Here is a 13,501-nt window from a genome sequence, read left to right as displayed (position 1 = left end):
CATATTGCGACAGGAGAGACTCCAATGTGACCGGCCCCAAATGCCCTCAAACAAATGTGATATGTGAGAGAGCTCAGTTGGGGCGCGTGTGCTTAAGGCGGAGTTGATGGAAGCAACAACGCCATTGATGGGATCAGGGTGAGCATGACGCGACCAGAAGGGTTCCGTTCAGTCAGACCTTTTACCATAGGCATCATTCGACAAAACAAAATACAAAAGAGAATAGTCGTGACGTACCAAGGCTTCGAAGGAAGAGAGAACAGATAGATGTGAGTATCGCGTGCTAGTGGCCGACTAGGGCCACTGTCGCACAGCTGTTGGGCGGGCTGGACGCGCTGGCAGATTATTGCCTCAGACTCGAGGCATCAAAACCAAAGCTGGGAAGGCAGTGTCCGAAGGTCGCACCTAGAAATGCTCATTAAGCCGCATGAACGCGTACTCGTCCGCTCTTCGCAGGAGGAACGCGGAGATGAAAGGAATAAATTCACTGCGAGGCTGCAAGAGCCCGCTTGTCGCTGTATGCCTGTTGGCTGTTGGCATTGCGGGAGGTCGGCGGGCTATTGGTCCGAGCGCCTGAAGATGAACTGGAAGAATGGCAAGAACAGAGGAGGCACGCCTTCCTTTCTGGTCCAAATTGCTGCCGGAACTTTGTTTTTCCCCGCTATTGAAGCCCCTCTTAGCCGCTCTGAGTTTAGGCAATATCCCAACTCTGTCTCATGCCAGTCGAAACGACGTCTTGCATCGTCATTAACCAAAGCGCAGGCGGCGTTTGTCTTACCTGTCATCAAAGACTTGCCTTTCGCAGATCTTTTCTCCTCTTTCCTTTTCTTTCCGAGACAGTCAAGTAAGCTGCGTCTCCAATGGCTGTGTGGCTCAAGCTGAATCCTGCATTTTCAACCACACACCTGTGCTACACATAAGAGATACACTTTCTTGAACTTTTGCAAGTTTATAAAAATACTATTCTTGCTTTCTTTGCTATACACATGTTTGCTTCGCCTCCCAAGGAAAATTCGCTACCCCCGTGCGCCCGCATTTGAATCTGCGTCTGGAACTCTCCCATGATTGGATTCTTGCGCAGTATGGACTGTGGACAGCTGACTTTAGGTGCTACACACCAACGACAACGGGAACTCCGCTCAGCCTGACACAAATCCCTTCCCAATGGCATCGTGAGGCCTCAATAATGCTGCGCCATGTTGTTGTCGAGCCATAAACATCCAGGCGTGTCAGCTTTTGCGCGCTGCCACCTGTCTGGCAGCCTGCTTCTGCATGGCGCTCCCCTACTACCAATCAGGTTGAAACGAGGGCGAATAGAGGTATGGTAACAAACCCAGGCCGCCGTGAGTCCTATTGGTACTCGAATCTATTAAAAACCAGGCACCGAGAAACCAGCTCTTTTCTTTGCAAAATCCTCATCCTCGCATTCTCCCACATCTTCATTGCCTGTCTGCTTCACTCAGAGCTCTTTCTTGCTATCTCTAGACCTCCATGTCACGACAATTATGGATCTCGCGACTCGCGCCGTATCCGCAACAAGCTCTCCGGCTTATAAACAATTCGACACTGGGAAACGCAGCCGTCGCCTCAACAGCAGGGTTGGAGAATTCACTGATGACCAGACAAAGCACATTGGAAGCATGAATGGACATGGTGCGATGGTCAGTCTCATGCCGTTGAAGGACAACACCTTGCACCAAACGCCCAAGTCACATTGTAGTGATGTGGCAACACCCGTTACATCTTCAGATATGGGGCATTCACCACGGCGAACTTCGAAAACCTTCACGGCCCCGGGCGCGAAAAGCCGAGAGGTCCTTGATAAGTCTTTTATCGACACAGAACTCTTAAGACGCCAAGAAGAGATCGCGTATGAAAGCTTCATCAAGGGTGACTTTTCCGAGGCTGAGCAGTGTCTGCACCAGACCCTCCAACGCTCACATGGTGATCCTTGTGAACACGAGAACCTCTCGAAACTCAAACTCCAGTGGGCTCTTTACTGCTGTCTGCTAGGGGAATGGGACAGAGCGGCGACAATAGTGTCGGAATTGTCGAATTCGGAATTTACGCCCCTAAATTCAATCTATGACCTTCGGCAAGCAATCACAATTGCTCTCTTGCAGGAGGGTCGCTTGAAAGACGCCTATAGCACTTGCAAATCTGTTTATGAAGCAAAGGAGAAGCTCCTTAGGCGAGACGACAATGATTACCTGGGATGTTTATCACTGTTGGCAAATATTTGTGAGAAGAGGGGCAATGCTACGGACGCACGAAGCTATCGTCAATCGATACCCCAGGAATGGGCCATCGCCAATTCGAAGGACACCATATCTCCCGTAGGCTACATCCTTGGTCGCCCAATGTTGCTTGAATCGATACTGGGCAGAAAGGCGCGCATTAGTTCCAGCCAGTGGAAAGCTGCTCAGCTCTGCAGCAACAGCTCGAAGTCAGCCAAGCCGACTGGATCTTATGGAAATAGCCCGTTATCTACGGCATCGGGTTGTCGGCCGACCTTTGCTCCAAGCGATCAGACTGGCGTCAATAGGGCTGAACTGGAACAAGCTCGACGGAGTATAGTTGGTGAGACGGATACAGGAAAGGAGATGATGATACAGAATGCCCAGCCAGACCTACATTCGGGGGACAAAAAACAGTCGAGGAGCTTTGGGATTCCTTCAAAGCCCCCAGAGCTGTTTCTTAGTGCACGCTCGGGACCACTGCTGCGACCACCATCGCCGAAAAAGCATACACGGAGGGCCTCTGAGGACTCTCGACAGATGCCACGATCACGGCAACTTGATGTCCCCCACGGCTCGAATCGAATCCCTACATGGAGGCCAGAGCAAGAGATCGGACACGGCCTATCCTTTTCTGTTGGGAGTGCGAATGACATCACCGAAATTCAACGCCAAGATACATCCCTGCGGAGGGTTCGCAAATACAAGACTTTGAGGCCAACGAACTATGATGCAAGAGACGAAGCGACGAACCAGAACCGCCTAAGACATGGCGCTTCAAAAAGCCCAGTCCAGCTCGTTTCCAGCGGCTCACAACCTAATCTTCTGTCCATGGATCCACGGCGGATGCTCCAAGTTCAGCAGCCTCAGGGAAGGTTTCCTGTGATAAATGGTCGGCCAAACGAGCAGATAAAGAACCGAGCGGGCTATGCTAGGAGAGCGGTCGACAACGATACCTTGGTCCAAGCGGCTGGTTCCCCGGTGGTTGAGACGCCCCTAAGCACGCGGTATCCCACTCTGAAGGTGACTACACCCAACATGGGGCTTTCATCCTTGGATCTGTCTCGGGTACCAAGCCCTGCACTTTCCTTTCAGGTTCGGAAAGTTCCCTCATCTGTTGATATGTCAAGCCTGAACAGGCCCAAGTTCATATGGAAAGTTCGGCAAAACATCAGCAACCTGGAAAAGTCGATCAGGCCGTTTGGAGAGTCCAGTCCAGGCCGACTTCCTGCTCGGTCCAAAAACAATATCCATCCACATGCTCGTTATTTCGCGGTTTCGATCAAATATGGGGAGTCAGATTCCATTGCCATGAATACAGGCCGGGAAAGTGTGGTTATCTGTGAGGTACCGGTATGTACGCCTTCAACCCGAATACGCAGAAACAGGACTAATTAGGGTTATCCAGACAGAGATCAACCAGCCACCTCATACGGCAGCAAAGGCAGCGATGATTGGCATGAAGAAGGGAATTCGGAGAGGTCCCTTTTTCGCTTTGAGAGAATCCCCTTTGATTGGCATCTCTAGCTATTTCTCTTTCATCCGCAAGCAATCCCCTCTAACGGACATTTCTGACTATACGGTCGACCGTTCAGGCCCTCGAAACTGGACAAACACGGCAAAAATGGACCCGAGAACAGACGGGTACCATGTTTCTTATAATCCAGAAGTCCTTAGTTCCGGATTTGCGTTTGACATGTCTTGGATTGAGCAAGAGATCGCCCAGCTGGCGGACCCAGGACAGGCGACTCATGAACATGGTCAAATCGCCACCAAAGAGCTGGAAAACATCGTCTGCTCACTTCCCGACTTCCTGATTCGTACAGCATGGAGATTTTGGGCCAACCTGCTGGTGGAGAGCAAACTCATGCAGCACGCCAAGGTCATTCCACACTCAGCGGCCGTGGTTCAGTATTACCTGCATTGCGGCGCCCTGAAGCTTGAGGCGGGGATGCAGTCCCCAACCGCAACAGTTGTTGTGCTGAACTGTGGAGAGATGTTGGTGGATTGCGTTCCCTATCTCTTGAAGGGCCGGCCGACGACGTATAGCCACGTCGACGTTTGCTCTTGCAAGACTTCGTACATGGCCGAGATGGCAGGGTACGCCTCTAAACATTTCTTTTTTTCTTTCTCTTCCCTCTCAGAAATGAGCAGAGTTCTACCGTTGGCATCAAACTGACCGATGCTTACAGATTCAAGCATGCTCAGGCCGAATTCGTCAAGATGGCAGCACAAAAGCTCATAGACTTCAATCAGAAGCTTCGCTCCAAGGTTAAATCTGCCGAGATTGAGAAGCGTCTCAAGATTTTGTCGGAGTACTTTACCCGGGTAATACTACCAGGGTTCCAGAACAGTGGAAAGTCGTGGGAGATTCCCTTTGACCTTCCTGGGAGGACGGGAGGAGTTTCATCGAGGCTCACGTTCACCGATTCCGAGGTGCTGAGTTGCTTCAATCCAAGTGTCAGCATGGTTCGAAAAATGCTTGAACAGACCGTGGTTTTGGTTCAACCACAGTACGAGGTTACGGTAAGTTCTTGAACGTTCTCTTCCTGAGCCCAGTTGTCCCTAACTGAGCAACACAGCATATTCTCTTTGCAGGTCCTTACTCTGCTTCCAAACACTTGGTCAAAGAGCTCACGGCGTGTCTCAAAACAGTGCAGAAGAGGCCAGCGAAGCTGCTTAATCACGCCGACGCAAGCGATATCTGCGTCCTTGGAACGTTGACTCACGCAATTAGCTGCTGATGAGGAATGGATGGCTCAAGCACTAATTGAGGTGGACGATAGACAGGAGGGGATATTGGCATACAAAAATGGGAAAATTGGTTTGAGAACGACATGAAGAGACGAATACTAGATGGACATGAAGAAGGATGTGTGTATCAAAGAATCCATGGCTGACAATCCATACAAGAAAGAGATGCTCTTCAACGTCTGATGTTGCCGTATCTTACGCTGAGTGCCATGGACCGTAACGGTGACGGGAGCCCGGATGGGAATAACCAGGAGCCGAGCCCCTCCACTGGACATGGGTCCCAACGGCACCGACGTAAACTGATCGGGCGCTAGCGCGGGGAGCTGGCCTCTGTAAAGGTACCTGACGTACAGCGGCCAACAACCACGTTGCGCTTCGACAGGAAGGGATACATTACGCCCATTACATACAGGCAACCGTTTCTTTACCTCTTCGTTTGGTGATTTAGTCACAACAGCTCCGAGCCTCTACTGAACAGTTCCTGGCATGAACTTTCTCAAGTCTGCGGTGGCCTCGGCCATTGCCCAGGGACCTCCCTTTCCGTACACGTTTGGCGACAAGGTCGATATCGACGAGTCGATATGGACTCTGTACAACGGCACCAAGCGTGTAAGTCATGTAGCCCTCGACTTTGTTTGCCGGTTTGCTAATTGTGTCTCTTCAGGAGGACGGCTCAAACTGTAGCATCTTCTCCTTCGACATCACCAACAACCGACCCCGACTTCCCCTAGCCAAGAACGCCCTCAAGAAGCTTCGAACCCTGCGACACCCTGGAGTTATCAAAGTGCTGGACGCCGTCGAGGTATACACGGGACATACGAATGCGCTGGGCATGTTGCGCTGACGGTGCCTTCTAGACCGAGACGTACATCTACATTGCGACTGAGCGGGTGGTGCCTTTGCGATGGCATGTGAAAAGAAAGAGCTTGAGCCCGGAGACGATAAAATGGGGACTTCACAGCATTACGGTGCGCTTCTCGGTCAATACCAGCATATTCGGAGGCTAACTGTGCTGCAGCGCACTGTCAAGTTCATCAACGAAGACGCCTCCTCTATTCACGGTAGCCTTAAGGTCGGATCGGTCTATACTTCGGAAAGCGGCGAGTGGAAGCTGGGTGGCTTCGATGTCTTGAGCAGTGTCAAGGATGACGAATCTATCATATACGTAAGGATCTTGTGTCTTGCGGCGAGGTTTGAAGCTGACGAGTCCAACAGACATACGGTAGCGTGGTACCAGACTCTGGACGATATGCGCCCCCCGAACTTGCCAGGGGCGGCTGGGACGTCATCAAGAAGAACCCTCACACAGCAGTGGATTCATTCAACCTCGGCACATTGATCTTTGAGGTCTTTAATGGCGACTACAACGGCGCTGACCAGGCCGGCCAGACCAAGGGCATCCCTCCGTCACTTCACTCCAGCTACAAGCGCCTCTGCAACGCAAACCCCAAGGCCCGAATCACCGTGGGAGCCTTTCTCGACCAGGGAAACAGAACTGGATCTTTCTTTGATAGCTCCCTCATCAAGCTGACGGATGGCATCGACAACCTCGACATCAAGACCCCTGACGAGCGAGAAGAGTTCTTGGCGTAGGTCATGGAAACTATGATCTACTGAAGCTTACTAACATTTCGCGCAGTGGACTGGACGAGCTGAGTGATGATTTCCCCGAAGAGTTCTTCAAGCTCAAGGTCATGCCTGAGCTCATGAAGTCGGCCGAGTTTGGTGGAGGTGGCCAGAGAGCAGTCTCTGTGGTCTTGAAGATTGCAGCTAAGCTTTCCAAGGAGGATTTTGATACCAAGATTACGCCTTTCATCATTCGCCTCTTCGGAAACCCCGATCGAGCCATCAGAGTCTGTCTTCTGGACAGCCTTCCCTTGATGATTGATCATCTATCGCAGAAGGTTGTCAACGACAAGATCTTCCCACAACTGGTATGATAACCCCCTTTCGCATCGACGAACTTGGCTAATATTTCTAAGATTACTGGCTTCACTGATGTGACACCTGTTGTGCGAGAGCAGACGCTCAAGTCTGTACTCGTCATCATCACCAAGCTTTCTGACCGCACCATCAATGGCGATTTGCTCAAGCAACTCGCGAGAACAGCAAACGACGAGCAACCAGGAATCCGAACGAATACGACCATCTGCTTGGGTAAGATTGCCAAGCATCTCGGAACCTCATCGCGGTCAAAGGTTCTCATTGCTGCCTTCACAAGGTCACTCAGAGATCCCTTTGTGCATGCCAGAAATGCCGCTCTGATGGCTTTGGGGGCTACGTCTGAGTACTTTACTGAGGAAGACAGCGCGTGCAGGATTCTTCCTGTCGTGTCCCCTCTATTGATAGACAAGGAGAAGATTGTCCGTGATGCGGCGGTTCGCACTATGGACGTCTATGTCCAGAAGATCAAGAAGGCGGTGGTCTCTATGCCAGAGAGCGTTCTCCCTCCTCCACAGGCTGCTGATGCTTCAGCGCCCCGGATGAGCACACCCCAACCTCACGAAAACGCCGCAGGAGGCTGGGCAGGATGGGCCATCTCATCCTTTACCAACAAAATCTCAGCTGCAGCAGGAGAAATTCACGCGGAATCCGACTCGAGAGCAGCTTCTCCTAGGCCATCGCCCTCACCTGGACCCGAATCCAAGAAATCGGTCACCACAACAGCGTCGACGTTGCATCGTCAAGCTGTCAAGTCACCCCCGGCGACCCTGTCACGAAACTCGTCTGCCACAGCCAGCGTAGTAGCAGACTCATTCCTCCATGCTGATGAGGGTGATGACGGCGGTGACTCCTGGGGTGACATGAATGACGACTTTGACAGCTTCGACACATCTGCTGAGCAGTCATCAAAGAAGACGACGACGGCAACAGCATCCGCTGCCCCATTTGACGATGGCGAACCCGACTTTGCAGGATGGCTGGCCGCTCAATCTAACAAGAAGGCTGGCCACCATAAGCCTCTTCCCAAGGGCTTGTCCAAGACCACGACGGCCAAGAAGCCTCTAGCCAAGCCAGCCGCAAAGCCACTCGGAGCGAAGAAGATTGACATGAAGCCGAAAGCGACGGATGATGACGACGGCTGGGGTGACGGCTGGTAAAGGACTTTAAAGAACCGGAGAATCGATTAATGCGTAGATTGCCAGCCTTGACCATCTTGTTATTCATCTTTGGCGCTGGAGGAAAACTCAGGATACCATCCCAAGGTTTTGCATTGGCATGTTGATAGAAAGGACATTTATATAATCAGTATCAAATGCACATATAATGAATGAATCGGGAGAATTCGAACACTTTTAGGTCTTTTTACCTATAAATACTTACAACTGACATGGACGTTCAAGGTGTCGCTTGTAGTGAGGTACAAGTTGCGTCCCGCCCACCGAAGCCTCACCTCGGTGAGGACACTACCCCGCTAGTCCCAATCCACTCCTCACCTTGATTTTTTCTTCAACCACCCAAAAAACAACCACCAAAAACGTCCCCAATCTCTCCCACCCTCACCACCAACCAACAACCAACCAAACTTTCCGAAATGGCCCAAGGCACAATCAAGAAGCTCGGCCGGGCAACACCGGCCAAGGTGACACACTCGAAGCGCCAGGCGTCCAAGGTGGCCAAGCCGAAAAAGACAAAGGCCAGCGTCGACAAGACGCACAAGAAGTTTACGAGCGGCATGACGGCGCGCACCGAGGCGCTCCTTGGGGAGAGGGCTGGGCATCTGGAACTCATCGGGCAGGGGAAGAAGAAGAAGGGGGATAAGAAGACGACGCAGAAGGGAGGATCGAAGAAGTTTGGTTAGATTCGGGAAACGACTTTGCTTTTCGAATATCGACGGTTTTAATTTTATGCGACATCTTGGGGAGGAATACTCTCTCGACCGATACCCCTTTAATACGCACCACCGGAATACACAGCGACTCGCCATATACTACTTCAGCCTACAATCCTCAGCAATTCTCAATATCAAACTCCTTGCCCTCGGCCACATGCGTCAGGATAGAAGTCACCACCTTGAAGTCCCTCTCAACATCCACCATCCAATTCGACACGGCCACTCTGACCGCCTTTTCGCCCTTCCAGCTCGTCCCGCTCACGTACATCTGCCTTGTCCCGTTGATCTTCTCGACCAGCTCGGCGTTGAGCTTTGGATCCTTGGCGCGGAACAGAACGATCATGAATACCTCGTCCAGATCGGCTCTGTCATCCGGCAGCAGCTCGTAGTGCTCCGAGTCCCGAAGGAAAGCGGCAGCCCGACGGGAGAGGGTTACCATGTTGGCCAGGAGACTCGCTATGCCGGGACGGCCCTCGCTAAGGAGGACGGCGTAGGCGGGGAGTGCGCGGAAGCGACGCGAGTTCTCGAGGCCGATGTTTAGTGGAGACGGGATGGTCGATTGTCCTCCAGAGGAGAGGTATGCGGCGTTGGGGTTTGTAAAGACGGACTGGAGGATGTCCGGTGTTCGAGTGAGGAACATGCCGCAGTCATAAGGCTGTTAAACACTTCGAGTCAGAAACGAGCGCTAGGTTCTGGGGTTTGAATACATGAGAGGCACTCACAACATTGAGGAGCTTGTGTCCATCGACTGTGATGCTGTCTGCCAGTTCCAGGCCCTCAACACGCTTGTGAAGAGTCTTGTAATCGTCCTCGTTGGGGAGTGCTCGAGCAAAGATGCCGAAGGCTGTCAACGTCAGTACAAGGTCATCTACTCGCAAACTCGTACTTACCGCCGTCAACATGAATCCAAGCCCCGTACCTATCAGCAAGCTCCCTAACTCTCTTCATCTCTTCAACACCCGTCAACGCAAACCGACCCGTGTTAACCTCTCCGGCACTCAAGGCAATGACGCTTGCCACGCCCTCCCTCTGAAGCTCCCTCTCCAAAGCATCAATATCGAGTCTCCATGGCTCATCTCCGCTCAGCCTGAGCTCCTTGACCGATGCCCTTCCAAAGCCAACAACGCTGGCAGCCTTGGATAAAGAACTATGGCCCGCGCTCGTGAGGATCTGTAGTTCCTTTATGCCAGCCGCCATACACGCAGCCAGCAGCCCCAGCCCTCCGACGGTCTCCCCTTCAGCAAGCTTCTTCCCAACAACAGCCTCCCTGCCGCACGCAAGTCCCAGGACGTTGCTCGCCGTCGCACCTGTTGTAAAAGTCCTCCCACGGAACCCAGTCAACCCTAGGAGGGCAGCCAGCATCTCAAGAGCCGCATCCTCAACAGTGGTAGCCACCGTCTGCGTAGGAAGATGCACCTGGACATTCTGATCCACGCGAGAGACGACATTATCTGCCCACTCGGCGATGGGAAGCGTCCCGCCCGTGACGAAGCCATAGTACCGAGACGAACTGGCCGGGCCGTTGCAAGCCGGGACAATGTCCTCTGTGATGTGCCGGAGCACCTGCTCTTGCGGCACGCCCTGGAGGTACGTCTCCGAGTCCGGGCGGGGGAGCGAGGCCTCGGCTGCCTTGATGGCCGAAAGGGGCGGCAGCGTCGGCGCCGGACCGGGCCCGGACTCGGAGGCGTGCCGGCGGGACAGACGGGCCCGCTGGGCATCGAGGTTAAACAGATCGCTCATTGTAACGAGAGATATCAAGATGATGTTCTTTTTTTCAAGAGATAGGAAGTTGAAGGAGTGAAATAGCTCAAAAGACCGGTGAGTCAGCTCTAGTTAGAATTCTTGCAAGTCTTTATAACTCGGGCTTGGCCCCACTCAGTATGCCGCTCGAGGCCGCAATCTGCGGCATCTTTGCCGTGATAGTGAGTTGGTGGTTTGAAGCATTTCTCAAAATGGTTGCGCAACCACATGACATCTTGTTCAGTCGTGACGGAAGCGCGCATATCTCGAACAACCGCGGGAGGAGCTTATCGCATGTGTCCTGTAACAGACGTTCCTGGTTAACAAATTTATTGTAAAAAAGGCGCTCCAGCTCATGCCGCTTCAGCCGTGACTCGCGCAATGTGAAGGAGAAAGATACCGCCATGTCTTCCAACAACCTCTAGACAATCCCGATCGATCCAAGAATCCGCCCATATATGCGTGCCTAGTCCAACATATAATATGCGCCATGCCAGAAAAATAACAAACCAAAAAAAGGATCACAACTCGTACAGTCAAAAAAGCCTCCGTCCCGTCGAGTCCCCTATCGTTGCTGGTTCCTTTACAACTTGGCGCTCTCTCCAACGGCACCAATCTTCAGATCCTTGCCGTACTTCTTCAGGACGTCCTCGTTGTGGTACTTCCAGAAGGCCTTGGTAGCGTTCTTGCCGGACCAGCGCTTGAGGATCTTTGCGCCGCCAGGGTGCTCCTCCAGGAACTCTACGCGCGTGTTAGCATGTATTTCACGGGAGGATGAGTTCGACGCTGATGATCAGGACCAGCGCTCAAAAGGTAGACATACTTGACACGTCGTAAACGTCATTCTCGACAATGAGCCAGAAGCCGTTGGCCTCATCCTTGTGCTTGCCCACCTCGGCGGTAGTATAAGTCCCGGCCATTGCGTATAAGGGTAAGAAGATGACAAGTTTCAAATTGCTATCACGCGACTGCAAGGCTGAAGTTACAAGTGTTGTTGTTTCGAGTGATGAAGGCGGAAAAGTTGAAGAAGGGGAAGAAGGAAGGAGTTCTCTCAGAAGCCTGCGTTGCCCTGCCTGCCTTTTTAGTTAGTCTGGCCTGGACTGAGGAAAGCAAGTTGGCTCGGCAGGTGGGGAGGCACTTGCCTCGGTACGCGGTCACGGGCGGCCCTTCCCCCCAAAGAAGTGGGCTCATCGCACCTGGGGAAGGCGGGTTGCTCACGCCTGCTCGCGCTAAAAGGCCCCGACGTCATTTCTGGCGGGGAAGAGCTCACCTATCACGGCGAGGTGATTGCCAAACTTCCAGGCACCTCGGTCCGGGAGATCAACAAGACCTGAAAAAGGCTGGGAGTTGTCTTGTAACTCTAGTGGTTGTACGTCTACAAGGTAGAAGCCACATCTTGTATACATAATATACACCCGAGAAGCTGCTCCTCTAGGGGCATAATGACGCCCTTCCCAAGCAAAACTCCATCTCCTGTCCTTAATCCAATAATAGTCTTTCCTGTACTCTTCAGCCATATCCAAATCATATAATAATCGTCGTGACGCCTCGTCGCATCGCCTGTCGAAACCGGTCCGCAAACGCCGCCGTCCCTCGGCAATCACTCTCCTCTCGCTTTTCCATGGCCTTGGGCATCCACTCGCTAATCTTGGCGATCCGGTTCTCGTTCTGTCGCACAGAAACAAATCACGTCAGCTTCTGTCTGGTGAAAATGATCAAGATAGACTTACCGAAGGATGCGTACTAAGCATCTCTGGCACTTCCTGCCCAGGCTGGCCACCCATTCGCGATAGTGCATCCATCCTCTGCCAGAAACCCACTGCTTCTCTGGGATCGTAGCACGCCTCAGCCATCATCATGAGACCAATGTAGTCAGCCTCACTCTCCTGTCTCCGACCCATTGGAAGGTAGAAGAGCAGGTCTTGCAAATAGTAACCACCGATTACGTTCCAAAGGCCAAACAGCGCCAGCCCAGGGAGCGCTCCCGCAAGGAAGAACAAACTCCCCGCTGTCAGATTTCCTACCCACGCCGCCGACAGTCTCTCCGCAGCATGCGATGCCGTGTTATGTGCGATCTCGTGCCCGAGGACTGCGGCGACGGCGTCTTCGTTGCGGCAGACGTTGAGGATTCCGCTGTGCACAAACACCTTGCCTCCAGGTAGGACAAAGGCATTGGCTGTTCCTATCGTTGCAAAACATGTCAGCCGGGTCATCTTGACAACCACCAAGCCTCACACCACGTACTGCTGTCGGCAATGACAAAAATCTCCCAGTTCAGGTCCGCCATTCCGCTCACGGGGATCAAGCGGCTCATGACCCTCTTGACCAGCCTCGTCCGCGGGTCCCAGTCGGACAGAAAGTGCCCTCCCTGCGCCCTGACCTGCTCAATCGTCTCCTTGGCGGCCTTGGAGTACACGCGTGCTACCACCGTGTCGGACAGAAAGTTGAACCGCCGTCTCCCGGTGATGGGCACCGTCTGCGAGTTGAAGAGGTAAAATCCCACGGCGGCCAGGACCGTGGCTACCACCATCAACCGCGAGTTGCGGCTGCTGCCCGCCTGGGTGAACTTGCGGGCCATTGGGTCTGGCACCAGTGGCCGCGCATCTCGCAGGCGCTCGTACGGGTCCTTGTCATGTCGCTGCTGCTGCGAGAGTCGAGGAGGGCATTTCGAGAACAGACGGTGTCGCAAGAGGCAGGGCGCAGCGGTTCGTGGGACGAGGACGGCGGAGCGGCGGCTGAGCAGCAGTATCGGCGTCGACCGCGCGAGCAGACGATGAGGACAGGCGGCAGACATGGCCGAGCCACCACCAGCCTCGGGCGGTTCGGTTCGGCGAGAGGATTGTGTCTACGCAGAGAATGGGGCTCAAGTATCTCCCCTAGAATACAGCCAAAGGTCAATGATCGAGCCAAAGGGTTGGCGACAAAGACGAGGTGC

At 53.1% G+C, this 13,501-nt stretch overlaps 5 protein-coding genes across 5 annotated transcripts; 2 read left to right on the top strand and 3 right to left on the bottom strand.

Annotated features, from left to right (window-relative positions):
- Window positions 1–3,861: 3,861 nt before the first annotated feature.
- Window positions 3,862–8,092, top strand: LRP88_02857 (COPI-interacting protein CEX1; the record flags this gene model as incomplete). Its single annotated transcript, XM_083239495.1, has 10 exons — window positions 3,862–4,337; window positions 4,430–4,763; window positions 4,820–4,880; window positions 5,470–5,600; window positions 5,656–5,793; window positions 5,849–5,959; window positions 6,010–6,156; window positions 6,207–6,580; window positions 6,631–6,925; window positions 6,974–8,092. The coding sequence occupies 10 exons, from the start codon at window positions 3,862–3,864 to the stop codon at window positions 8,090–8,092; spliced, it is 3,186 nt and encodes a 1,061-aa protein (XP_083104625.1).
- Window positions 8,093–8,526: 434 nt separating this feature from the next.
- Window positions 8,527–8,793, top strand: LRP88_02856 (DUF2462 domain-containing protein; the record flags this gene model as incomplete). The annotated part of the gene is made up of 1 exon (XM_083239494.1): window positions 8,527–8,793. The coding sequence occupies one exon, from the start codon at window positions 8,527–8,529 to the stop codon at window positions 8,791–8,793; it is 267 nt and encodes an 88-aa protein (XP_083104624.1).
- A 148-nt stretch (window positions 8,794–8,941) lies between these two features.
- LRP88_02855 (pyridoxal phosphate-dependent transferase) lies at window positions 8,942–10,566 on the bottom strand (the record flags this gene model as incomplete). The annotated part of the gene is made up of 3 exons (XM_083239493.1): window positions 8,942–9,481; window positions 9,549–9,670; window positions 9,804–10,566. The coding sequence occupies 3 exons, from the start codon at window positions 10,564–10,566 to the stop codon at window positions 8,942–8,944; spliced, it is 1,425 nt and encodes a 474-aa protein (XP_083104623.1).
- A 583-nt stretch (window positions 10,567–11,149) lies between these two features.
- On the bottom strand, window positions 11,150–11,486 carry LRP88_02854 (cytochrome b5-like heme/steroid binding domain-containing protein; the record flags this gene model as incomplete). The annotated part of the gene is made up of 2 exons (XM_083239492.1): window positions 11,150–11,307; window positions 11,390–11,486. 2 exons carry the CDS (start codon window positions 11,484–11,486, stop codon window positions 11,150–11,152), a joined length of 255 nt encoding a protein of 84 aa, XP_083104622.1.
- A 604-nt stretch (window positions 11,487–12,090) lies between these two features.
- LRP88_02853 (metalloendopeptidase) lies at window positions 12,091–13,360 on the bottom strand (the record flags this gene model as incomplete). The annotated part of the gene is made up of 3 exons (XM_083239491.1): window positions 12,091–12,234; window positions 12,297–12,748; window positions 12,811–13,360. The coding sequence occupies 3 exons, from the start codon at window positions 13,358–13,360 to the stop codon at window positions 12,091–12,093; spliced, it is 1,146 nt and encodes a 381-aa protein (XP_083104621.1).
- Between the last annotated feature and the right edge of the window lie 141 nt (window positions 13,361–13,501).

The sequence above is a fragment of the Fusarium phalaenopsidis genome (genome assembly GCF_050370095.1).
Source record: "Fusarium phalaenopsidis strain FUZ10S chromosome Unknown contig_32286, whole genome shotgun sequence".
Taxonomy (NCBI): Eukaryota; Fungi; Ascomycota; class Sordariomycetes; order Hypocreales; family Nectriaceae; genus Fusarium; species Fusarium phalaenopsidis.
This window is presented reverse-complemented; position numbering and strand designations above follow the sequence as displayed.